Below are 27062 nucleotides of genomic sequence, written 5' to 3'. Positions count from 1 at the left end.
AGCTGGGGACCAGTGTAATGACAAGCTCCTAATTGTCCTGCTATTATTGTGCTCAGTGACTCTCAGTCCCTGAGAACAGCGTGACTGACACCAGCTCAAAGACCAGTAGAAGCCTTGATCCATGACTGAACTAAAAGATAATTAATATAAGTGACCATAAATAATAGTAATCATGAGTTAAGCATGTTCAAATTATTACTTGTCTCATCAGCATCCTAAAATTAATATTCTGATTTGATTCAAAAGATATTTTCTACCAAATAAGATACCAGTTATTCCTCTTTTTATCATGCTAACAACTTGAATGAGAAGACTGGAGTTGGTCATGAGAGAGGCGTTTGAGACCAGCCAGGATTAACAAGAAAAGAAGAAAGTATTAAGACATGGAAGTTGTGATAAAGGAGACGAAAAAAAACATGGGCAGAAGAGACAGAACTGAGGTAACAAGCATTGCTGGGAACAAGACATGTGACATGGACACAGGGAGGAACCTGTGTACAACATAATCACCTGGTAGAGCATAATCACCTCCAGAACACCCAAACACAGAACCTAAGATCTGATCAAACCATCACCTCTGCCCTCAGACACCTGTACAACTCGGAAGCACAGCATCCCACCCTACAAACAGGTTCCAGGGAATGACAACCTCCTGCTATCTTGCTGGCTCACCTAAGAGAAATGTAAGGGTTTGAACTGTCCTGAAGAGTCACACAGATGCCAGCTTTATTCCACTTGACCATTCTAGAGAATTCAGACTGCATCTCTGACTAAAACCCACCCTGAATTTAGAATTCAGCATCAGGAAAGCAACCTGGAAAACACACTGATATTCTGTAAAGAGAAAACTCAGTTAAAAACTTAAGTAACATGGCCAAATCAAGCTAAATCAAGGATGATGAAATCTATCATCAGAGATACCCACAGAACTTTAATTGCTTGTTTCCTGCGCATATATACTGTCCCCATCTCTTTAATTAAAAACCACATACCACTTTTCATTCTTCTTCCCATTTTTTCTGTTCAAATAGACTTTTTCAGACAAGATGAAATTACAGCCAGAATCAGGACTGATCACAGTCAAAGTCTTATAAAAGAGAGTGTTGTTGAAAAACTATGAGAGAAAAAACCCAGGGAATTACACAAAGAAAAAGGGAGGGTTAATCTGAAAGTAGTGAACACTGCTTTGGAAAAATAGATTGTATACTGCCAGTGCCACATATTTCCTTCATAATACTAAGCAAATTTTCTAAACTAATCTTTCAAAAATACATTAATTAATCACACTTTTTCTAGTTGTTGGGCTTGATTCCCAGTATTTCTAAGGAGTCACCGAGACATCTGAACTTATTAAAAGCTACATTTAAAAATAATGCCTGTAAGTTCAGGCTCTAAGTATTTTAAATTTTGGTACTCCAAATCAACAGATGCTTTCAAACTTTGTACCATTCCAAGCTTCATACATATAAAATGCAGTAACATTACCATGCTTCACTGCACAGAGGTTACATGAAAAATAGTGTTTGAAAACTTTTCAATAGTCTGGAGCACTACCCAAAAGCCCAAGGCAACAATAACACATTTCTATATTCAAAGCTAAGTTTCAACAATAAGCTGAATAAAGAGACTAAAATTCACATGGGTCACTGAACAATGCAGGGGTGGTGGGTGGAACTGAATAGATGCTCCCTAATCCTCCTGCCCTCTGCACAGAGCACATTATGGTTACAAACCATATGTTCCAGCAGCCAACACCTGGGCTGCATAGCAAGTTGGGGGGGTTTCAGTATATTCTTTTGGAGTGCCTGAAGCTCATTGGGAGAAGGCTATGAGTGTAAATACTTTAACTTTCAAATCAGTAACATTATCAGCCAGAAGAGAACAAAGACTCCTCACTCCAGAAAGACACGTGGGCTGCCAGTGGAAGCAGCAGTTTGTAGTGTAGAATTGTAAGTGAGGCTGAAGCCAAGGACGACTGGGACAGTTTTGGGGACTTCAAGCTGAAACATTAAACCCTCTTCCTGCACCTATACAAAAGCACTAACTTAGGCACAACAGTCCTATAAAGAAAAGACCACAATGTACCCTTTGAATCTTCTCTAAGTATCTGTAATTCAGGGAACTAAGGCAATATTTTTTACTCTGATGCTCTGATAAATCAAACCACCAGACATTTCTCATGAATCGATTTCCAGCCCTCCACTTTGGAGAGGGGGCCACAGGAGATGAAGAAGAAAGCACTCTGCACAGCCCATGGCTTCAGATGAATACACAACTGCAATTTATTCAAGCTGTTTGGCCAACATCAGAAACCATGAGATCCAAGCCTGATTAGTTATTACAGAGAGAAGAACCCTTGAATCAAGTTATAGACTTTTTGTTAGCTACCATGTAATTTTATTTTTAACACATGCTACATAATTTGCAGTGTTTGTTGTAACTAATTCTTTACTGCCGGTTCTTCCACTGAACAAACTAATTACATCTACTGCATTCTAAACCTTAACCATCAGTTTAAAACTACTTATATAAAATAATGTATTTTGCCAAATGGATGCACGAGAACTAAACCTATCAGGAGTAAAGTTTCACTGAATGAAATCCAACTCTGTAAGCCATATTGTAGAATAAAAAATTCTTACGCTCATTAAGTCAAAGGGCAGCAGATTGTCTGGCAGAAAACGATTAGCAAATTTACAGCAGGTCAGTGGCAAAAGGTTACAAAACAGAGTCAAGGTGTAATTTCACAATTGCTGCGAGTCAATTTAAGCTTACACACCTGCCGAAACAGATCCTCTCACTCCCATCATCCATGCAGTGCTTCCATCCTTTCCATTTGCTGGCATTCACATGCAGGTGAAAACCCAGTGAGCTGTCCAAGGATTTGATACACAGAGTTATTGGCTGGATTTTCAGCCAGGTAAGTACGAAACAGCTTGCTGGTAGGCACTAGGATTGATGGTGTTGACTGTGTAGCAGGAGATGACAGAACTTCACCTTTTGGCATCAGCATAGAACTTGAATCACATTAGGCTGTGTATTTATGACAGTCTTCAGGGAGTATTTACCCAGGATAAATTTTCTACCTCCAAGCACGGGTACAACCACAGGAGAACACAGCTGGAAACATCATGAAAGAAACATAGACATTTTCTTTTTTCCCTAAATTCTAATTTGTCCTTCATGTGACTAGAGGGCTCAATATATTCAACTATTAATCCCTACCCTCTTTATTTTTATGTAGTTACAGTTATCTCCAAAAATATAACCACAAGGGCATATGCAGTCAGGACAGTATTAAAAAAAATTAAATCTGATCATGATGGAGTCAAGGAAGAGGAAGACTAGGGAAGTAACTAGAAACACATGCAATACCACTGAGCACCACTTAGAAGAACTCACTGGTAGTAAAATTTGATGGTAGGACTTTATTGTTTGTTTTAAAACATAAACTCCCTAAACAAAGGCATTCTGAATGTCACGTATTGCTTTTCTTGCCACAAGGATTAGAAGCTACAAGCTCAGACTGCATTTTCCCAGTTCCATAAAACGTGAGGCAAAAAGACTTCCTGTGTGTCAAGAGCAGTTGAGCATTACTGCAGTCCTCAGGTCTCCATCCAATCACAACACATCCAACAAAAATGAACGATAAACTACCACAGTCTACTGCTCTCTATGTTTTCATGGTAACAAGAAAAAGAAAAAAAAAAAAAGAAAAAAAAAAAAAAAAAAAAAAAAAAAAAGCCAGAGAACTGACCTCAATTTAGCAATTTACCAAAGCATCGCTCCCAGACAACTCCATTAGGCCAAGAATTGCCAGTATTTATAAAAAGACCACATGAGATCAAGACTTCCCAATAACAGACAACACAACAAGAACAAAAACAAAAGGGAGCAATAATCAAATTAAATAAGGACTGACACAAGTAGGAGCTAACATCAAAAAATGCAGCTGAATGGAACAAGCTGGATTACTGTCCAAAGTCAGGGGAAGGGTTGTGATCCTCTCTCCCTCCCACTCCTACAGCTACTAGAACCTCTGGACAGGGCATTTCTCTTTGGGTTTTGGTAAGGGTAGAGACAAGGACACAAATGCAATTACAAGAATCTGAATGACGCTACTGACATATCAGCTTTTGGGTTTTAATACTGAAACTTTAGATGATCTAAGTATTAAAACCCTAAACTCCAGTGGCAAATAGTCTGAGATTTGAACAAATAATAATCCCAATTCCTTCCAAGTTACCTTAAAGATCACAGTAAATTTACATTCAAAATACAGTAACCCAAAGAGATTAAAAAAACCCCAAAAACTTAGGCTGGTTTTGACTGTCCTGTTGTGGCTTTAAGAACAAATGTCTGGCTAACAGGGCCAGTGCTATCTGAGCCATGCTGTGCTTCTCAAGCCATTTTACATTTCATTAGGCAGTATCAACTCAACTTCTAGCAGGAATGAAAAACATCAGTGTGACCCTTTAGCGCAGAACTCGCACATACTCACCGCAGTCCTTCTAGATGCATACAAGCACTTGGCATATAGGAAATTTACTGACACTATGGTCAGATTTTACCATTTCTATAGAGAACTAGTAAGAATAAAACTACAGAGATGCCTTATTGGCAAAGCCATTGAAAAGGCACAGCAGACCATTTTATTCTTCTTGTTCAGAGTCCTTTATCCTTTTTTACTACTAATATATTCCAGAAACAAGACATAGTGAGCTGCATGTAATTATCTTACTCAATTTCCATACAACAGACATTTCTTTTATTGCATAAACCCACATATTCCCATCTTCTCCTTTAAAAATGGAGACAGTGAGTGGTTTAAGTAATTACAGCTGTCATGGAGGGTTTGACAAATAACTTTTCTGCTCAATGTATGCTTTAGGCCACTGGGAAAGCTGTCAAATAATGACATCAGAATCTACATTAACGCTGGCAAAATGCAACTGTGCTTCCTTTCACATTTAGCTCAGGTGGTTTATAGCCCTTCTTTTTCCTATACTGTGGTCAAGAACATGAGTGGAATGAACAAATGGGTTATAACTCAGATAAAATGGGGAAAGATAATGAATGTTCAATGAAAGCATGAAAGAAAATGGAAAGAAAAAGTATGAAGGCATATCCTTCATTTGATAATGAAGAAACTTGCTCATTCATCATCATCAATGAGCTTTGTAAACCTGCTCACATTCTAAAAGTCCAATTAAGCTGTAAGGGAGGAACAGAAAGGAATGAGACACTCTTTCAATATCTAGGTTATTAGTTATTACTATACTGCATTTCTTGCACATCTCTCACATATGAGAACATGAGATGGGCAACTGCATCACACACTGCAGAGAGTTACTTTCCTGCTAATCCATGCCAAAGCTCTCCAGACTATCCCATCTTCAATTTGATTTTATAGGTGATCTTAATTCCAGTCAAAGTACAAAACAACTAGAAACCCACTACTGCTTTACCAGCTGCTGAAGTTATATGCTTAGTTCTGAGAGTAACCTTGAGCATTGATCTTGGTTTAAAAAAACGTGGGTTTCCATCATCTGGAAGACAGCAGTGCCCAGAAGCAGCCAAGGCTCTGACATGACTAGAGAATCCACCTTCCAGTGAAAAGTTTACGCACTGAAGAAAATGACTGATGAGGAACTTAATTTTTCCACCTAAAAGAAATACTGTATTAAGTTCAAAAACAAAGTGCAGCAAACCTGACCTGGTTTTGCTGCTGTGGTGACTGTTTAGTGAGAGGTTAAGAATGGTACCTAGAAGCTATTACAGCTTGAGCACCAGGGCTAGTATTAGTCAAATCTGAACCCATACAAGGTCCAAAAAAATGTAATCTTCCCATTGATTTAACATCTGGAAATGTACATTACAGCTGACATCACCCACCAACAACCTCAAAATCCGCACAGAGCACCCAACTGAACTTGATCAAACCTCTGATCTCTAACACCCTGTTCCTGCTGACCCAGTTTGCTGGTTCACCTGCAGCCAGAGCCACTTCCAGGCAAGGCCAGGGGCTCTGTCAGGGCTTGGGGCAGTAAGATCCTGGTTTCTGGGCAGGGTAGTTACGTTAATGAGGGATGTGATTCATTCCCACCTCGTAAGCATCCATGTGGTTACACTGACATGCAGTTACTTTTATTGCTACAAGAATGGGAATGAGCTGTATCAGTATATGATTCACACCAGAGAGGTGTCTATTCAGGCACATGAGGAGGAAGGTTTGCACATTGTCGTTTCATCTTCACTTTTGTAACTGAATTAGTAATTTGGGAGCAATTCCAGTCATTTTTATGAAACACAGACATGCAGCACCTCATGTGCTTGGAGTCTGTGGCACAGTGTGTAGGAAGGTTCTTAGGAGTCTACAGCATGGGGTGTTGTTTAAAGTGTTTACTGTAAGTGTTTATAACACCTAACACACAAGTACATTGTATCATATTATTTGTGGCTAGTCCCGTACAAAAGAATTTTAAGTCTCCTCCCATGAACAAAATCGTGTCCAGAGTTATTAAAAACAAGTCATAGAACAGACCACGCTAAAAAAAAGGGTGCAAGATGAAGTTATTCACAGCAGCCTTCAAAACAGAGAATTTAAACATAATGTGTGTCCCCACACACACTCAATAAGCTTTGCTTTTTTACAACTTAAGAACAGTTCTAGCTTTTTTTTAAGGTTCATTGTGATGATAAATGCACAAAAGTGTATGGCATGCACTGCTGCTTATTAGCATTTAATGCTTCTTGAACAACTACAATGCAAATATTCATCACAATAGATGGGAACCTTGGTGGGAACAAGAATTCCCACAAATTGTTTTAAGAGTACAGTAAATGAATAGTGTTATAAACAAAAAGCCCAAACCCCTCACAAATGTGTATGCTGCATTGGCTTACAGATTAGTCCACTATACATGCATAGTGCAACTGCACTTGTGCAAAAGAAGAAAAAAACACCCCAAAAATTTATATCTCAACAAGAAGTGTTTTCTATGTATAGCTGTGTTCAAGACAAGCAAACTAGTGCTGTCTGAAGGTTTGCTTGAATTTTCATGAGTGTTTCTTTTGTTAGTGACAGATTTTTGCATAAGTAGGATGTGACAGGACAGAGTATGAAGTCAAGACAATTTTAAAGAAGGTTCCATTTTGAATTACTTAAATGACAGCATAACCAGCACACTTACAAACAAACATGGCAACTTGAAAAAAGTTAGGTTGAAAGCTTATTGCTAAGCTTTCAAGCTACAACTCAAGACGAAAAAGTCTAGATTTCAAAGCTTCAAACAGATGGCATCCTGACACCTTTTAAAGTTACTCTGACTTCACTTATACAACTGCACAATCAAAATAAACTAAATCTGATCTATATCATGTATTAAGAAGATTTCTACATCTGCACAAACTCTCATTCCCCAGCTCTCAGCTCTCTAGTTAGTACAGTAATATGCAAACACAGATGTGTTTTCACTTGTGATCAAGGTACTTTACAGTCAAAGTATACTTTTTTTAGTCTATTCTTATGAATACATTTAAGGAATAGAGAGAACAAAAGCCCTAATGCTTATTATACCTTATAAAGTAATTAACAATCTTTAATATCCTTAAAGCCATGCTATAAGGGAGGAAAAAAGAAAAGGCTATGATTATATTCATGGTATCTTTCATATCTTCTTATGGTTGCTTGAATTACAATAATAGAAGCATAAGAGCTTATAGAGCTTATAAAAAATAGTTTCTTTAGCATACACACACCTGACAGCCTTTCTTGGAAAGTTGGTTTCCCGTGTCAGCAGGACAAAATGAGAGACTGTGAGGGTGCACACGTATGTGTATACACACACATTCACATACAGATGTACCAGAGCAAGAACAAGACTAGCTGAAACAACAGCAGCGAGAAGCAATACTGAGAAAAACCTCACAACACTCTTTAAAACAGTTCCCCATAAGGGAAACATTTTACAGCAGAGATGATAAAGTAAAAAAAAAAAAACCTATAAATGGGAGAGATCTCATCAGACGGGCAAAGGAAGAACCCTGCCACAGCTCCTCCATCCTGCCTCGAGAGCCGAGGAGAGGAAGGGCGGAGAGCGAAGGGAGGAGGCGAAACCAGCTTCAATTTAACGAAGAGACAGCAAATTGGTCACCTCAGACTCAGTCCTGAGAGAGGGGCTGGTAGGGCAGCCAGGACGGCCAGAGCCCCCGAGAGCCCCCGCTCCCATTCCCCGCTGCCTCGCCCCCCTTACGCCCCGTCCCTCACCAGCCTGGGTGGTGTCGCTGAGATCGTGGTTGGCGGCGCTGGCCCGCGGATAGTCCCGGAGCTTCCTGCCGCTCAAACTGAGGGTCCCGCTGATCGCCGCTTCTTCCAGGGCTCGGTCCAAGGAGCGGCTCCAGGAGCCGGGAGCCGAGGGACCAGGCGGAGCGGGACAAGCCGCGGGCATCGCGGCAGAGCCGCCCTCCGGCGCCGCCATTTCCCCGCCACAGCCCGGCCGGACAGCGCATGCCAGAGCGCGCGGCAGGGGCGCATGCGCGGCCACCGCCCGGCGGCCCCGGGACCGCGCGGGCATCGCGTCCGTCCGAGCCGAGCCGAGCCGAGCCGGGCCAGCCTCTCCTCGGGGCCGCATCTTCCCGCCCGCCTCGGCTCAGCCGGCGTGCCAGGGGATCGCCGCCCCGGACACGCCTGGACACCTGCTGGAACTGTTAAAAATTATAGTTTTCCCGCCAACGTGGGATGTCACAGGATGGTTTCTGGGTGAGCATCGCTCACAGCTGCTGGGTGTCGGGTCCGTTCCAGCAGCAAAACAAGGGCAGAGCGCACAGATCTCCGCTAAGTGGGAAATGTAACAACTGCTTCACGTCTTTTAACTTAAGGATTGACTACATTAGAAGGCCACAACCTTTGCTACATCTTAATAAATGCCATTTTGCTCTGCTGCTGCTACTGAACCCACCTGATGCTGCAGCCAACACACGTGAGCTGATAATGAAGAACAAGGGCTATCAATAATCAAGTAGCAAGACAATCACAATATTTAACACCTTATCAAATATATTTACAGGCAGTATTTGTCCTGCACTGACAATTAATAGCAGCATTTCCAGGGCTTTGTGCCTCCTGCTGGCACAGCACACCCACTCAGCCACGGAGCTGCTCGGGCTGTTCGTGCAGCGCAAGGTGTTGATGACAGCGATTCTCGCTATCAAGACATGTCACAGCAGCAATCGCTGCTTGCTGCTGACACATCTGGTACTGTCACCACACCGAATCACTGAATTAGGAAGTGCTACAGAAACATTAATTAGTAGCTGACACATTCAAATGGAAGTGAGCCTCTACAGGGCCACTCCAAGAAGTGCTCCCTTGTCAGAGTATTAAGGTGGGCAAGGAGTGTGAACCCTCTTTTAAGTTAGGTTGCTTTCTGCTGTGTTCTTCAGAACATTTAATAAGAATTTGATCAATAAGAACCCCTTACAGGCTATCAGAAAATTCACATAACCAGTATATTGCCCAGGTGGTTATAACAGGAACAAGACAATATAAAACCTGTAACTTTTTATTAAAAAAAAAAAAAAAACTTAACAGCTTCAGAATAGATCAAATGTAATAACTTCTCCAAAAAATACCAAAAGGTACAGCGTATAAGCATCTTCTCATTAAATACAAACTAGCACTTTTGATGCACTGCATCAATGTTTTGCATCTAGGCTGATGCAAAAGAATTTTTTTGTTGCATCCTGGCACATGAAAAACGTAAACACTGAAACAGGATGACTGACTATTCTTTACCTACCCAAATTCTAACAGTGGGACATTTATTAAAAAAAGAAATTCCTACTAGTAATTGAGAAAGAAACCTTAACACCATTACATTTAGTTTGCCTCTGCTAAGGTATATTTTTCAACATTAAAAATAAGGGTTTAAGTCCTATTTAGCATCAGAGTGCACTCTGACTTCAAAATTATACCAAAAAAAGCCCTTCTGCTGTCAAGTGCTCTTCAAGGTTGAAGTTGCCAGTATATGCTAGTTAACTTGGAATTTGAGATAAAAATGCAAGGAAACCAACTCTGTCAAATATAAATTCTTCAAGAATGTGAAAAGGAGTTAAACCTGCTTCAAACACCATAAACATTCCTGGATGCAGCAAGCGAGCCCCTCTTGTACCTGACTGTTCCTAACCCTCCTCAACAAAAAGCAGTGCCAAGATCATCAACGCCTGGTCTGGAAGCAATTCTGAAGAGGTGCCTCAGTTTTAGGGATTATATAAATACAGGTTGAGGATGCCCCAGTTGTTACTGTCCTGCAGATTCTGATGCTCAAAGTTATGCTTAAAGCAGGTGGCTACATGCTCCTGCCTAATGCATTACATGTGCTGGCGAAGTGAGGGCTTTGCTCCAGAAACGTTCCTCAGTTTCAGACCATTTCCAGATGTCTGACCACTTTGGATCAGCTTCACATCTTACCTCTCTTTGGTATAAACAAACAAGTGCCACAAGATTGCTTGCCTCCAGCTATTTTTAAGAGTTAGAGTAAACACTCTGGGGCAAGGTATGCAGGATGAGAATCCTGTATCTGGGAGGGCAAGAAACTCTACCATACCGCTGACTTCCTTGTGAAGGAAGGCTATAGTTTTTCCTATCAAATGATTCAAAAACACGAAGTTATTGCATTAAGTTTGTGAAAAACCTTTCAAAAAGAAATAAAAAGCAGAAGTTTAAGAAGAAAAGGAGACGGATAAACTCAATTTACAGAGGAGGATGATGAAGTTGAGCTATTTGGAATACAAAGGACTCTCACACTGCCTCGGCAGTATTCCTCCAATATGGTATATGATCTGGACCACTTTCAAGGATAAGAGTAGAATAGTCTCCATCCCAGTTACAAATTTTGGGTCTTCAGCTAACAGCTTTATTTGTGAATGTGAGGATGCAAAACAGTTTTCAAGAAAGGAAAAAAAATGGAACTTTAAAAGCACAAAGAAGTACAGAACCAATGCTCCCATGAAAATGCCGCTACATTGCTACCAAAGTATCCATGGACTGAGGCTCTGTGCTAAACTGGTCTCTGAAAGAGAGCTCAAAGGCAGTCCCTAAAAAACCCTAAAATGGGGTTTGTAATTAAACACTTAAACAATCTTTACCATAACAGAGGGGTCAAAGAACTCAGCTGGGCAACAGAATCTTTTCCAACCAGGTGATGGTGCCACTACGTCGGATCAGTTTCTCTCCACTTTTTCTCCCTCAGGGCATTAAGTCTTTTACCATTCCAAGTAAAAGTAATAAAGAGAGATAGCTCTGCCACCATCTTAGCAAGATGTCTGGAGAATTCTAGTGACATATGCTGTATTCTTCTGCCCACTTCTATTTCAGGGGCTTAGGTAGGTGGGCTCAGTGCCCAAGTCCATCTGCCAGGTTAGCCGACTGTTACAAAACGGCTTCCTTTGTTCTGAGACAGTGCTGTCCTCTGCTCCTTCAGGATCCCAAATCGCTCGTTCAATGTCATCCCTGTCTGAAAAATAAAGTAATTTAACCAAAACTTTAAAGGTGTTGGGTTAATTTAATCAAAGTAATGGAGAGAGAACAGTTTTTTCTTCAGTCTGTATCATCACTTGACTCCTTAGTTGTCTCACTTGGATATTTTGTTACTTCCCACACCATTTGAAAATCAGATTGGACTACACATCAGAGCTTGCATTTTCAGAGTTCATTAAGAACATGACATTACATGGTATGTAATGTCAATACTCAAGGCCTACTCAAAATATTCTAAGTTAAACTGAGGACAAACAGACTGAGAAATGGAACTTCCAGTACACATTTCCACACATAGATTCTCTGCAATTTCAACAAATGCAATATTTTCACCATTTTAATGCAGGTAGCTTTCCAGTCCAACCAGCTAAACCAGCAAGAAGGAGTCTAATCCAGAAGTTCAATCAATTTTACACTAAAGTAGCAGACTTTGCGACATAGTTCTTATTCCTGGATGGAACAAATGCATATTAATGCCTTGACTCCATGCAGATTTCTACAGCGGGCACTAAGGAGCTGATTACAAGAACAGCATCTAACTCTGTCACACTGTAAGAATTCCTTCAATGACAGCATTAGGATTGCTGCACTAAATCACCTGTCTTCATGATATTTGTGCTCATCTTTCAAGCTCTTACATGCTCACATTTAGGATTTTTTTCCTAGATGGACAGCAAAAGTTGCCTTATAAATTTGGCTGCCAGGGTTCCAGGCAGGTCACACAGCTGAAAGCAGCTCATCCCTGAATTATTCACAGTTGCTGATGCAAGCACAGCAGGAACACCAGAAGCCTTTTAGAAATATTCAACATTTTAAATCCCATTTAAATCATGTGGGCATGCAAGGCATGAACTAGAAGAACAGGAACAGTGAGTTTAGCGACTTGCTTGAAGTTACACAGCAAGTTGGCAGAAAGACTGGAAGTGGAAACAAGAAGTAGTCACTAGTTCTCTCTTTCTGTCACTTGGGAGTCTAGGAGCAAAGTGCCTCACTGGCTTTTATTGGTCTTGAAACTACTTCCACAGTTATGAGAGAAAAATTGCACTTACCTGTTTTCCAACACTATTTATATCAAACTGCAATGGAACCCCTTTTGGAATCTTCTTCTCCTCAGATTGGTCCCTCTTCATCAGAAACGGTGGCACAGGACTACGAGTTAATCGTAATTTCTGGGAACTGTGAAAGAAGAATGTTACAAAGGACACGATGAACATGTGTTTTATGCGAGAAAGGCTTAATGCTGGATAGAGGTATGAATTTTTAATCAAACCATTTGACCAGGCTGGCTGAAAAGCTGGAGGGCACAAATTCAAGAAGGTAAGTCAGGCAGAACTAAAAAAGGGACCATTTGTCATTGTTATCAGACAGAAAAAGTCCCAGCAGGAAACCATCTTATTTTTTATCTGCAATTCTATTGACAAACATGTAATTTGTGGTTAATTAATCCCATAAATACAAAAATAAAAATTGTACAGTCTTCCTTACTGATAAAACCCTACCAAGGAAATGCTAATCAAGACATTTTTAAAATATACTACCTATAAACAACAGTGCCATCAACTTCCCAAACACAAATACAGCAATGCTCTCTTTAAGCACAAGTCCAGCAGTATTTTTATGAATCAGGGAGTAACTGTTACCATTACTCATCAAGTAGGTGCTCATTCATTTCCACTCAAGAGGTGGAAAACAGCTGTGACATGGCCTGATTTGGAAGGGACAAAGTGAAAATCTACCAGCCCACTACTCTTCCACTCTATACACCACATTAAGCTCCTAAATGGGAGCTGACATGTGAGATCCAGCTGTGATATTACTCAAACACTGCTCAGAAACACTCAGAAAGGGGCCAGGCTTAAAAGCCTTCACAAGAAGCTATGACTTTGAGGTGACCTGAAACACTACCTGCAAGGAATGCACTAAATGGTTCAAAGCAGCAATTTAATTTATATTCAGAACATTTAAGAGCTTAATTGAAAACTCACATTGGGCTTATGATTGCTCCTGGGTTGTCAATAGACACAGTCAGGATCCCTCCACTTGTGGTAGAAGTTCGCCATCTAGTTTGAAAACACAAAAAATCACTTACAAAAATTGTGCAGAGATTTAAGTCAGGGTATCTTTAAAGGTATGTTAAAAATATTGGCCAGCAAACAATGTACAAGCTTTTGGCATGTTGGCTAGTACAAAATCCCATGCTATTGACACTTGGCTATTGATTCTTGTACCTTTTACATTACCTACACCTATTCAGGAGAACACTAAATCACAGGCTGTTGAGGTACACCAGAACAACAAGAGTTTAGTTTTGTAAAACATTCCGTTTCCTTGCCACAGATGGGGCCAAAATGGCCCACACAGCAAATTCAAGAGGTGACAGACTGCACTCTGTGGCACCTGCTGCTTTCCTCAGACTTCTGTGTTCCCAAGAAACACCCTGCAAAGAGCCCAGCAAGCACAGAATAATATGGGAAGAGTATATGGGGGAAGAGCCAAGTGGCCTCACTGGGCTCTGCCTTTTTCATTTCTAAACTGCTTCACAGGCTGATATGCATATTAAATAAAAGGAAAATTACAACAAGAGCTCAGGATAACACTGACATTTGAATTTTTTCTTCTAGTTTATGCAGTATTCATGAGTACTAGAGATTAGCCTGATCCTCTTACCATCTTCCCCCTCATTCCTGCAAATGTCTTATGCAAACCAACTCCTCCTGGTTAAATTAGAAGATAATTTAGGAAATAACTGAGAATAGGGGGAGGACCACTGTCACTCTAGTTGATGTGTCTAGAGGGGAAAAAAATCCACCCCCTTCTATTATCATATCCGGGAAGTCTGAGCTAAAGTGAGAACCTTACGTGCTACAAAGCTGAAGATTTCCAAATTAGATACTTACTGACGAGTTCTCTTTACTGTCTGATTATCAAGATCATCTGTTGACTGCACTTGGGCCTGCACCTGAAAACACATCAGTACAGACATCAGATTTGAATACTGTTTCAAATCCTACTCTAGCAGCTGGAAATTTAGAAGTTCAAAACCAGAAGTTTAAAGCTGTTTGTACACACTGCACAAACAGGGTTGTACTTTCAGAGGGACTTCAAAGATAAGAGTCCTATTAATTTCATAAGACCTTGAAAAGAAATTACTTTAAGAACACAAAATTATTTGAACAAAACTGCCATTTCAGCAATGGCAACATTTTGGAGGACTATGTCAGCCTAAGATAGATCAAAATGTTACTACACTAGCAAGAAAAGTCTGTCTAGTTCCTGATCCTGCCTGCAATTTTGCAAACCATCTGGAAGGAAGATAACAGTTAATTACAGTCACAGTGATGACAGATGTACAATGAGGGCACAAATAAAAACCAAACCCACCACTTTTCATTCACTGTGCACACTTTAACCTCTCCATCCTACTAAAAATAACTAAAAAAATCCTTAAGTAACTAAAATAATTTAAATAAATAGCCCCAAAATAACTAAAAAAAGCAAACCAAACCATAATCAGATTCTGAAATGTGTTTCTGCTCTATTATTCACCTGAAGGCAACTTCTAAAAGCTGGACAGAGCTTTCTAACATTAACTTTTGAAAGGAAAAATTAACACCTTGCAACTACCCTCAAACACTGACAAGTTCTATGCCCCTCAGAATTGCTCTGTTACACTGGAATGTGAAGCAAGACTCAATGGATCACAATAACTAAAGAGAACCAGTGCACTTCCCTAGAAGAACCTGTGGCTATTTCCCTGTGCACCTGAAGTTTCTACTCAGATCTGATATTTGAAGTTGATTCAATAATATCAGTGTTACAGGTTAGCTTAGAACATATGGCCCAGCTGCCTTGTTCTTTTCAAAATTTGTATTTACCTTCAGGCCCCTTCTAAACAGGAAAGTTGCTTGACGAGTATCTTTCTGCTGATTTAGTTTGTTTCCAATCCTGACAAATGTAGATGGCATGTTATTCCTGTAATATTTATTAAAAAAATATAGTTATAAGAGGTTCCACAGGGAATACCTTATAGACACTACTATGGAAGTCAGAAAAGTGCCCAAAACATCCATAAGGACATATTTCGTGCTGCCTCTTCGAGGCTGAATGCTTCAGCTGGGATAAGCTCCTCATTCACTAGGAATGAAACACATTACTCATAAATGGAGAAATCACTGCTGGTACATAGAAGCCAAATGTGCATAGATCACAGGACAATATGGTGATTAATTCTGCTTTTCACTTTGCTCAGTATCCTCCAGCACTTAAACATTGTTGGTTAGATTAAAAAAAAAAAATTAAAATCATTATGTATAAAGAAAGTTTGTTTACAGTTTTCACAATATTGTCCTAGAGTGAAACCTTCTATCATGGAGACCACTTCAGTTAGTTTATAACACATGTTAATTCCAGCAAAAATAAAACATGCAATGGCTTTCCTGAAGCTGCAGATGGCACCAGCTTCCACAAAGACATTTAGAAAGTTCACTAAACCATGGCTAACACTTCTGAGCTATCAAAATCCACAGCGGCCATTTCCATACAGAATCATGAAACACAGAATAGTTTGGGCTGGAAGGAACCTTAAAGAACCCCTAGATTCAACCTCCCATCATGGGCAGGAGCACCTTCCACAAGATCAGGTTGCTCGAATATAGGCTGCCTGTGATTTAACTGAAGGCAGAATACCAGGTGTTCAAAAACAGAGGTACTTCCTGAGGGGTCTGCATTATGACAAACATCTGGCTTTGTATGGAGATCATGTTTGGCACATTCTTGGCTTCCAGATTTGTACAACTTCACACACAAGATGGTCTTGACCATATTGCTACTCCAGTACCTACTGTATTCTCTCAGCTTCAGTCCTGTCAAACGAGATTCACTATGGGAAGTTGCCAAGTAGTGTTCAGAAAGCAGGCTTGGTAATTTACCTCCTGTTTAGCAGGGCAGGCCTCCTGAGGGCAGGAGCTTGTTTTCTCTGCATTTCAGATTGTCTCTGCAGGTTTGTTTTCCTTTTCAAGACCGGGTAATTCCGCTGTGCATTCTTAAAAAACAATAAACATATTCAGCATAATGTATGCTGTACGCACACCAACATTTTTATTTCAGTTCCCATTTACAAACTGTGATTAGAATACACTCGGCTTTGCCTACCTTTCACAATCTAGTGTAATTTGAAAACACCTTCTACAATTTCATGAATTCTATATTTTCCACATCCTCAGGAGAAAACAAAAAGCAACATACCTTAGCAGCTATTTTTTCGCTACCATGTCTCCTTAAACTGACAAAAATCCATGCTGCACGTGTCTTAAAATTAGTCTTTGTCAGAAATCCAAAGGTAATCCCCATTCTACAATACTGAATGAGATGAAGCAGGCAACAATGCACTGGAGAAGTGCAGAGAAGGGAGTCTATTGATGGAGTTTACTATTCTGCAAAAACTTGCATTTTTGTAACAGCACATGCTTAGCACCTGCAGGTTGGCTGAATTATTGGTCAGTATGAAAACCAATTTTCCTTGTAAAAATACAGTAACTCCCTTCACACTCATACAGAAATACTTCTGTACTTCAACTCTCATGACTAGCAACCCAATTAAGTGTTAGAAACTATTTTCACACCTAGTCATTATCCAGCCCACTCAAAACAAACAAGAACTTAGCCAACACATTCCCAATTTGATAAAAGCTTTCACCATTTGTTTCCATTTTATATTTCAGTAGCACTGTTCTGAAGCACTCATGTTTCATTTTTTTAACCTGTTCTGACACGAATCATCAGGGTTGCATTAATTAATTACCTTCTCACTCAGTGGCTGTCTGTTCAGAGGACTGATTCCTTTGTGTGAACCCACAGCTTTCTTGGCTGCCAGGCCAGTTATGACTCCATAAGAACGCTTCTTCCCTGCTATCTTCTTTCTGCGCCCCAAACGATTCTTACCGTAACCTGCAATGAGCACAGAAAGTTCAACAATTCTCCCTGAAGGGAAAAGATTCGTGCTTTAAGATGCCTTGCAGGCAGCATAAGTTATTTGGCTGCACACTTCAAGCCTTAGAGCAGAGGCCACCACTATACTTGAAGACAATTTGGTCACTCATTTGTTTGGCAGGTCTGGCCCAAGCCCCAGCACAGCAATGATCAGCTTCTCATACAGAGCACAGTTTTACTGTAGTTAATTGCATTAATTTCTGCTGAAAATTTCTTATTTGACAGGTCTGCAGGGAGAACTTAACAGTCTTCTAGCACAGAAGAACACCAAAATTCTCCGAAATGGAATTTCATCAAGTACTGAACAACAAAACCAAACCAGAGTCCCTCAGCTTCCTACCCATTCAGCAAACTTCAAATTACTAGTTTAATTTAAAAGGAAAAATAACCAAAACAGCTTCAAAGATTATTTATTTAAATCAGTGGTTCCCAAGACATGACTTAGAAGGAAAGAACATAGCAATTGTACCACAAAAGCACATTAAACAGCACATGAATTATATCACATTTGAAGTGTTTTCAATTAGAAGTCTGCATGGCAGTACTGCCAAACTGAGGACTGAAAGCAGTTTTTGAATATAAAAGGCTTGTAAGTCTGAGGTCTGTAGTATCTCCAGTTACCAGGGTTTGATGAACCCAGTCTGGAGTCATTTAGCTTCATATTGTGAATATAGGCCATGTTTCAATCATATTCCCAAGCACCCTTGCCTCTTGAACCTCAGACTTAAAAACAAATTTCAGACTGAGGAGTCAGCTCTCCAGCAACAGACACATTTAGTTTTAACATATCTGACTTAACAGCATTGATAATAAATCTGTGCTTTCTCACGAGACATGAGCCATGACATGAGGTAAGCCACTGGTCAGAATCCAGCTCAGATCAATTTGCCATGGAGAAGTGCTGTGTACACACACTTCGTGGCTGGTTAGCAAATGCTCTTCTTTTCCAAGAGAAAAGCTGAGAAACAGGGCTGCTTAGGCTGAAAGAGCTCTATAAACCAACCTCTGCTCAAATAAATGAAAAGCTCAGAGCCAGCTCAGGCTGCACAGGGCTTTGTGCAGTTGCATTCTGTGTATCACTAAGGACAACTTTTATTTAAATGAACAATGCTCATCTCTCTGCTTTTTACCCCAAAAGCTGAATAGAATCCCAGCTCAAGTTCCTCGCTTCTCTCCAGAAAGTTTGGCAGCCACGTCTAAAATCACAAGGAACTGAACACTGTCGATCCATTTGTGGTTTCTGCAGATGCCCACAGAGGCTCTGCTACTTATCAGAGTAACTTCAATAGCAACACAGTAGCAATAAACCTACAGCTAAGCTACTAATAACTAGAATGCTCACAAGAACTATTTAATGACACCTTCTGCTCAAAAACAATAAAAGAGATTTGTTTGCACTGGGAGAAAATGTGGCAAGCTACATAGGAGGGAGCAGTTGAAACTATTCACAATGTTTCAAGATGTCCTGAATCTGGCAATTTTGCACAGAAATTCTTTGCTTTTTCCTAGAACACCGGCAGAGAAGCTGGTAAGGTTCCAGTAGAGAAAAGTAACTGCCTAAGACAGCAGTATTTAGAGTTTCAAGTTTACAGAACAAGCTTCTCCTAAAATTCTAAATCCCAATACTTGTTTCTTTTGTTGTCTTTTGATGATAAACAATTGGATTTGACAACTGCAGTTATAAACAGAGCCTACATGTTTGATAATCTACAACTTAAATTCACTTACTCTTCACCCACACAAATACCCTCACACCTGGGCTTAGAGATGTAATTTTTTTTCCAGCCCTGTCACCAATTTATTAGAGATGTACAAGTAATTGTGGGCCTGCACAGAAACCAAAACTCCTCTGAGCTCTGAGTAACACAACATTCCACTGATCCCTAAAGACATTTGTGTCCAAGACACAAAGGAGGAGCTGCTGCTACAACAAACACTAAGCAAGACAAAGATAATACAGGGATCATTGTGAGTACACCAGACAGATCTGCCTTTGTTTTAAAGGAATGCTACTAAACAAGAAATTGCATGTTATTAACCTAAACACCTAATTAGCTCATGGTGGTAAGCTTTCTTATCAGACAGTATTCTTCCACATTTTGATCATCCTGTACTAAATAGATACTTTTCAAAACCAATTGCAAGCAAAACCAGTCTGCACTTCAAGCAGGAGCTCTCCATGTACTGAACTAAAGCCTGGGAAAAATTTTCAAACTTCTCCTATTTATCAAAAAACCCATGAATTACTCAGGGGAACCTACAGCAAAGCTGTTATTGTGCACTTTTCCTCTCCTCACTTTCTGCCTATATGACTTTTTCCCTTTTTTTGTATTCCACTGTTAAAACACTGGCTTCTCCTTTTTGTACTCCACTGTAAGAACACTGGCTTAAGAAGGCTGACACAGTACTTTCTTTGCATCTCAAGCTCTTACAACAAAGTGCACAGTGTGAGTTGGCCTATCCATTTAAATATTCCTGAGCCAGCATCACAGTCTATGGTAACAGATAATTTGGGGAGCCCTGTAAAGAGAATTCTACCCAGCAAATATGAATATGCTTTTCTTTTGCACAAAGCTCTGAGATCTGGCAAGGCCTCCACATCTCCCAGTACAAAGACTTTGGCATAAGCACTTGCTCTGTCCTTCTCTGAGAAGGGGCAAGGTATCATCACAATTTCCAAAATTAAAATTAATTTGAAGAATCAGAAAGCAAGCCAATTCTTTTTTGAGTGAAAGACAGTCCTTCAAGCATCTAAGCTCCCTGGTGGCCAAACATTTCTATTACTTTCTCACACTGAATCAGAAACAAAACCAAGTATAAATAGATTTAAAATATCCCTGAATTACAATCAAAAGACATTATTTGAAAGACAAGTGAACTGACCATGTCAATCCACACATTTCCTTATACTTTTAGCTCAACAAAGATAATGTGGAATCTGTGTTCTGTTAGGCATACACACCTTTCTGCTGTTGCATTCCCCACTTGGAGCCTTGTGAACTGAACTGTTGAGCTCGATTTTGCTGAAGCCCTCTTTTTATTTTGGGAGAATATTGCTTTCTTTCTTCTTTCTTGTTCAGCTTGATTATTTCATCTACAAAAAGAAAAAAAGAAAAATTGACATAGTGCATAAAATTTGACATACTGAATAAAACCCCCAAACAGCCTGGAATCACAGGAGTCAGACCAGTCAACCCTGCAAAGTCAGCACATACAAGTTAAGGTTCCAGAAACATTAGCACTATAAACATTCAGTCCCTGTTAGGTCTTACAGAATTTACTTTATAATACAATGCCCCAGCAGAAGGGAAGCAGTTGCATACCTCCAGAAAATGTGAGACACATGTAAGACCATGGCATTCAGCCCAGCACTAAATTTTCATTTGAATAACTTCATTAGTTTTTGTACTAAAATGAATTCCAATCTCATGCCCAGACTTTGCAGAAAACGGATAAAATGTCAATTCCAGCCTTAGTTCTTTCATCCTAAGCTACTTAAAAAAGATCACACAGACACAACTCAAGCCATCAGTTATCTTCAGATGTTCACCAGGACTGAAATGATGGGGGAAGAAGGCAAGCAAGACATCTCTCCCCAGGAATCTACAATCCAAAGCAATCACCTTATCTACTGTCCAGGGAAACAATCCCAGACAAGTTATTAACCAGTTCAAAAATATGTGTAAGAAACAAGCTGATGAAAAGCAAACAGCAGGTCTGTCCAGTGCACACACATTATGCTACACCAGCTTGACTGCTTTCACTGACCTGGTAGCCAGCTCAGGAGAGAAGAGTAAAGCAAGAGGTGTGGCAGCTTTTATCTGACTGCCAGCTTGTTTACAAGAACACCTTAAAGGAAACTGTCAAACTATGTTTACTGCATCTTTATCATGAGAGCACAACTGATAAAAAATGTCATGTTTCAATAGGGAGCCTCCCCACATAGCTGGACAGTCTTTTGTCAGTCAAGGAAAGATGGAAATGGGATTACTGTGTTTGTGGCTGAGTTCAAATGGACTCACAAGGGGTAGAACAGAGAAAACAGTGTAAAAAACATAAACAACAAAAATCCCAACACTATTATCCAATGGTTTGCATCCTGTCAAAAGAAAGCTAAGAGAGCATCAATTCACTTTGCTGCAAAAATCTAACAAGAATACTGATACAGGTCACTTAGGGATTGATATCTACACAATCTTCTTGACCAAAGGGGTCCCTGGAACAAGGATTCCAAATGATCATTTTATACACAAATAAAATCAAAGCCACTTCAAACATGGATTCATGCTTCACAGTTCATCTGCTTCATCTTAAATCAATTTTTTTCAAGTTTCTGTACACAAGGTTACAACTTTTTAAACAAAAATACTTCAGTTTCAGCTATTCTCTTATTTGGGTAAATGAAGGACATTTGGGAATTCAGGCATTTGTTAGAGGAGCCACACTGAAGCAGTGTCCTATCTTGAATGAGATTAGAGACCACAATTACAGCTAGAACAGCAGAGTTATCTGGGAGCAGTATTAAACTGGAAGCTCAGCTGCACATAACACAACCAAAACAGGTTTAATCTTTATCACTATATGAGAATTTACTCAACATCATGATCTCAATCTTAAGACTTCCTAGATTAGGGTCATGTCAGTTTCTTTGATATCACACTAGATGTGGGACTGCATCTTCTCTTTGGCTGTATCTGACACAGAGCTTTCACTTGGGGACAGCAGCTGGGGTGACAACATTCTCACACACCCAAAGAAGCACCCATTTCACAACACCACTTTAAAAACAACATCCTCATGACACTGCAACAGTCCTTTGCAGTCTGCTACTAGCTAATGGCCAGGACACGTAGCAATGACTGACTGAAAGGTTAACTCAGCCAGGAAACATTAGAATACATGAAAATACAACAAGCCAGAATCAATAACTCTATTAGCAACCCTGAAAACAAAGATTGTGTGCAATGGGTAAAAACAGATTTAGTTTTCTATGAATGCTGTAGCACTAGTCTATATTCAGAGAAACTCTAAACATTATTTCACAAGTTATCTCCACTGCCCAAAGAACTCCACTGAATTATTTACAGAGGGAAGAATTGTACATATCCTCTTATTTTATGGTGGCCCACAAAGAGATTAAGTCCACCGTTAATAATTTCAGGTCACACTGTAAATATGTTTTTTGAAGAAAGTCTCCTGATAGCACCAATCTGTCATGCTCTGGTAGTATCACAAAGCAGTATTGAGAGTGTACAAAACCAATTACAATTTTTTTTTCCTAATAAAAGTAAACTGGAAGATGCAGCCCTCGAACACACCAAACTGCCCCTGACTGTTAAGGGGTCTCAGTACAGAGTACCAGAACACAACTTCTCTGAGATACCTCACGGAAGTATATACAGTGTAGATGTCAGTTTCTCGGACACGCTGGAGAGACACAGCTCTGCAGGTCTGTAACGAGTCTGGTCAACTTCCTAACACACACACCCCGCAATAGGAGGGCAGGGGACAACGGGACAGATTGTCACAGCAAACTACGCTGTAGAGGTGACGTCATGCTCGGCGTGGCCGGTCTTATACTGCAAAGAGGTTACACGGGAGACTTGCCACTGCCGACTTCCAAACCTGAGAAGAATAAAAAGGCCAGGCCAGCTGAGAGACCATCAAACCTCACTCATCCCTGTAGTTGCGAGCGCCAGGCGAGGCCCTGGGACGCTCCCCGAGGCCGCCCAGCCTAAGGCCCGAGTACTGAGGGCCTCACCGGGCCAAAAGCAGGCAGTGCCCCGCTTTGCGGCCTGCTCACACCACCAAGCGACACAAAGGGGTCCCGGCTCTTCCCTGCCAAGGATCGCGACCCCGGATCCCCGCTGCTCCCGGCGGCACGCCCGGAATTCGCCCCCGTGCCCAGCCCCCGGCGACACCCTCGCCCCTCCTGCGTTGTCGCTGTGGGAGGGTCCCGTCCTTTCCCCTCCCCACCCCCCCGCTCTCGTTGGTTCCGCCCGCGCCGGTGCCCGGCACAGCTCCGTTGGTTCGTTCCGCCCCTCCCCGTCCCCGGCACTTGGTTCAGCCCGAGCCCCCCGCCCTGTCGCCTACAGCGGCCGCCCCGGCACCGCTCCTCACCCAGCGACATGTCGATCTTCTCCACGCTCTCGCCGCCGCCGTGCCGGGACCCCGCCGCGGCCGAGGAGCCCGGGACCGGTGCCGCAGCCCCGAACGCGTTCATGGCCGCCTCCCTCAGACCGGACCGCCCCAATCGGGCCCACGCATGCGCAGCAGCTCCGCCCAGCCCAGGGCACAGCCCCCCGCGCTGGGGAGCAGCGCAGCGCCCCTCTGGCACCGCGCCTCCTGGCGGCCGGGAGGAGCAGGTACAGCGGCCGGGGGGCGATGGCGGGGGGCGATGGCGCCGGGGGGCGATGGCCGTGGGACGATACCGGGGGGCGATGGCGAGGGGCGATGGCCGGGGGGCAGTGGCCGGGGGGCGATACCGGCGGCGCGGGTCCCGCTGGGTGCTGGCGGCCGCTTCCAGAAGCGGCTTCTGCAGGGCCAGTGCCCTTGGGAGGAGCGAGTGGCACTCCCGGGAGTGGCGGGGGGCACCGGGAAGCGGAGCTGCCGGCAGGGTGCAGCGGCTGGGGACAGCGCAGTTGTGCCGCAGGACACGGTGTCCTGGGCTGGCTGCAAACCTGCTGGGAGCTGAGGGGGGTCACGGAGGTGGCTGGAAGCATGGAGTACCTCTCTACGAAGACAGGCTGAAAGATTTGGGGGTTTTCAGAAGAGAAGGCTCCGGGAGATCTCATAATGGGCTTTCAGTACTTGAAGGGGCCTCTAGGAAAGATGAGAACAGATTTTTCTGCAGGGTTTGTTGCAATAGGACAAGGGGTGATGGCTTTAACCCGAAAGAGGGTCGATTTAGACTGGATATAAAGAAGAATTTTTTTTACAATGAGAGTGGTAGAACAGTGGTGCAGGTTGCCCAGGGAGGTGGTGGATGCCCTACCTCTGGAAACACTCAAGGTCAGGTTGGATGGGGCTCTGAGCAGCCTGATGTGGTTGAAAATGTCCCTGCTCATGGTAGGAAGGGTCAGACCACATGCCCTCTAAATGTCCCTTCCAATCCAACCATTCTATGTTGCAGGGCAGGGAAGGGTGTCCAGCTGAGAAGTTGACTATGAGATGCCTTTGCCTGTGACCCCCATGCAATGGAGAGAATAATCTGTTCTGTGAACAACAAAACCAATGCAGGGTGGTTTTGAGCACGATTATGTTTTCAAATGTCAAACAGCAGAGTTCAAACTAAGTTCTTATTTCAAAATACCACATAAAGCTTAAAATTACTACTTGAACCCAGAACAGTGTGTCCATAGTTTGTTCTCTTTGGGTTCTTTTCAGAGTTGTTATCTTTGCTAGTTTTTGGTCAGAATCATGTGATTGAGAAATTCAGAAGAGAAATTGTTTTTTTAACAAGGACTCTAGCAGAGCCTTTCCCTGCTCCCTGTATATTTGCATTCCTTGGAGCTGTGGTATTGGTGGGTCAGCTGTACACATGTGCCTAGTGGGCAGCTGGCTGCTGCTAAATGAGTTACATGTAAAAAGCCTTTTTTACACAACAGCACTTTCTTCATTTGACACTCTATTACAATTAAGGGATAGTAATTATCTCTGGAATCTCTACATCCTGCTCATGGTTGGTTGAAATTGGTCACTGAGTTCCAGAGACAGAAAAGGAAGGAGCAGATGGACTGACAGGGTGATCCCAGAGGATGAACTTCCTGCAGAAGCGAGGCAGTAAATGCTGAAAGGAAAACCCACATCTATTTCTCCTGCTCACAACGGTCACCTGGCATTACAGTCCACACCTCCCCGAGTTTTCTTTAGGCTGCTGTCCCAAAGGTGGCATGACCAAGGGACAGCTTGTTTTAGGGTCTGCCTGCTTGCCTCCAGAGGGGGAGCTCCATACCGACACTGCAGGCACTGTGTTACAAATGCCCTTGGGCAGGGATAATTATTTCCATACACGACCTTGCACACACCTCCTTCCAGCAGGAACACTCCCACATTTCTTTCATTGCCCACATATTCCATATGTGCATTTGCTAAAATAAACACTCTATGCTGAGGGCAATATTCCGAGTACCTGACACACAACGACCTCCAGTGCCTGTTATCCCTGTCACAGCTCTGTGCTGGGAGCTACCTGCACTGAAATACTGTGCAGGACTTAAAAATGTGAGATCTTTCCAGGAGTGTAACTGTGAAAGGCAAGAATCAGAGCAGAGAGTTAAGGCTTTATGTCCTCGGTTGTGTCCTGTACTACAGACTGCTGACAAGGCTTTGCTCTCTCCATTTACACACTCTTTATCCATCTCTTTATAAATAAGGCCGAAAATGTGTTTCTGAATGTTCCTCTTGCTGCTTCCTATTGTCTAGAAGAGAATGGCTCAGTTACTGTCACAGGACACCTCCAGCTAGTGAGCGATTTTCCCTTCAGGCAGGAGAAACTCGTGACCACAGTGCTGGAGGCTGACAGTTCCACCCTGTTTTCTTCTCTGTGTTCTCCACAGGCAGCAGAAGTTCAGACATGGAGTTTTGGACCCACAGATTTCAAAACTTTTGATAACATTTTCCCCCAGGTGAGAGTGGATGACAAGTGATTGATGATGAGTAGGAAGTTCTTACAATCAGGCTATGTTTCTAAAGCAAATATGCTATTGCCAGATTAGCACAAACTACTAAAAATAGGGGAGCCAAAAGATGAATTTTTGAAAGAGCTTTAAGTCAGATTCCCATGAGGCTGTAGGGTCGAGCTCCATCTGGGCACTGTGTGACACCAATAAACAAATGCTCTGTTTACCCCAAACAAACACATGAACTGCAAAGGTGGCAGATGCTACCTGTCCTTGTGACAAGTGGAAATCAGACAAAATCCAGATTTTACCATATCCACAAGTTGTGTTTATCGTACAAACAGGATGCCAGCTGTCTGCTGCTCAGCACAACTGAAAACCAGGCACAAGTTGTGATCCTGAAGAGTATTTTCTTTCTGTGTTCAGAATGGCTGGGGATCACAAAGGCAACCATGCAAACATCAGCCCTAGGTTTGTTTTGTGGCTCTCAGGAGTGTGTCAGCATCCAGCCAAGTGACAAAGCTTCCACGTGGCACTGAGAGCTACAAAGATCTGTTAGTTTTATCTGTATGCTCCATTTCACCAGGCATGATCATCTAACAATCGCAGTAGCCTGTATGACTTGATTTCCTCCAATATGTTTACTGTGGGAGTCAGCACAGTCTGATGCCCATGTGCTGTGGAAGTACTGTGCTGGTAAAATAAACCACATAGAAAATGTCAGGTCAAGGGGTTCTTTTTCATGTATGCAGCATGTAGTTATCATTTCAAGAAACAGTCATAGGGAATTTCTGTTTTACAAATGCCTGGTTTTGGTTTCTGAGGCATCAGACAACTCGAGACGTATCTAGGTTTTATCTCTGATAATAATTTGTCATTGACTATTCTCAGTCGAAAGACAGCAGCATCATTTT

The 27062-nt window shown here is 41.9% G+C and overlaps 2 protein-coding genes across 15 annotated transcripts in view; both read right to left on the bottom strand.

The window, feature by feature from the left end:
• Nucleotides 1-8482, bottom strand: part of LRCH3 (leucine rich repeats and calponin homology domain containing 3) — a 57782-nt gene extending 49300 nt beyond the window's left edge. For all 14 annotated transcript variants that reach the window (XM_084212031.1, XM_084212029.1, XM_084212028.1 and 11 more), the window contains exon 1: nt 8270-8482. In XM_084212031.1, coding sequence (XP_084068157.1) covers nt 8270-8480 — 211 coding nt within the window. In that variant the 5' untranslated portion in view covers nt 8481-8482. The remainder of the gene's footprint in view (nt 1-8269) is intronic.
• A 1065-nt stretch (nt 8483-9547) lies between these two features.
• On the bottom strand, nt 9548-23779 carry FYTTD1 (forty-two-three domain containing 1). Its single transcript, XM_084212137.1, has 9 exons — nt 23648-23779; nt 20490-20621; nt 17340-17485; nt 16468-16580; nt 15415-15511; nt 14437-14498; nt 13525-13599; nt 12589-12715; nt 9548-11516 (listed from the first exon to the last, which is right to left on the bottom strand). The coding sequence occupies exons 1-9, from the start codon at nt 23748-23750 to the stop codon at nt 11421-11423; spliced, it is 951 nt and encodes a 316-aa protein (XP_084068263.1). The 5' UTR covers nt 23751-23779; the 3' UTR covers nt 9548-11420.
• Between the last annotated feature and the right edge of the window lie 3283 nt (nt 23780-27062).

Source organism: Fringilla coelebs, assembly GCF_963513975.1.
Source record: "Fringilla coelebs genome assembly, chromosome: 10".
Taxonomy (NCBI): domain Eukaryota; kingdom Metazoa; phylum Chordata; class Aves; order Passeriformes; family Fringillidae; genus Fringilla; species Fringilla coelebs.
Note: the sequence above shows the minus strand (reverse complement) of the source record. Positions and strands in the feature narration are given on the sequence as shown.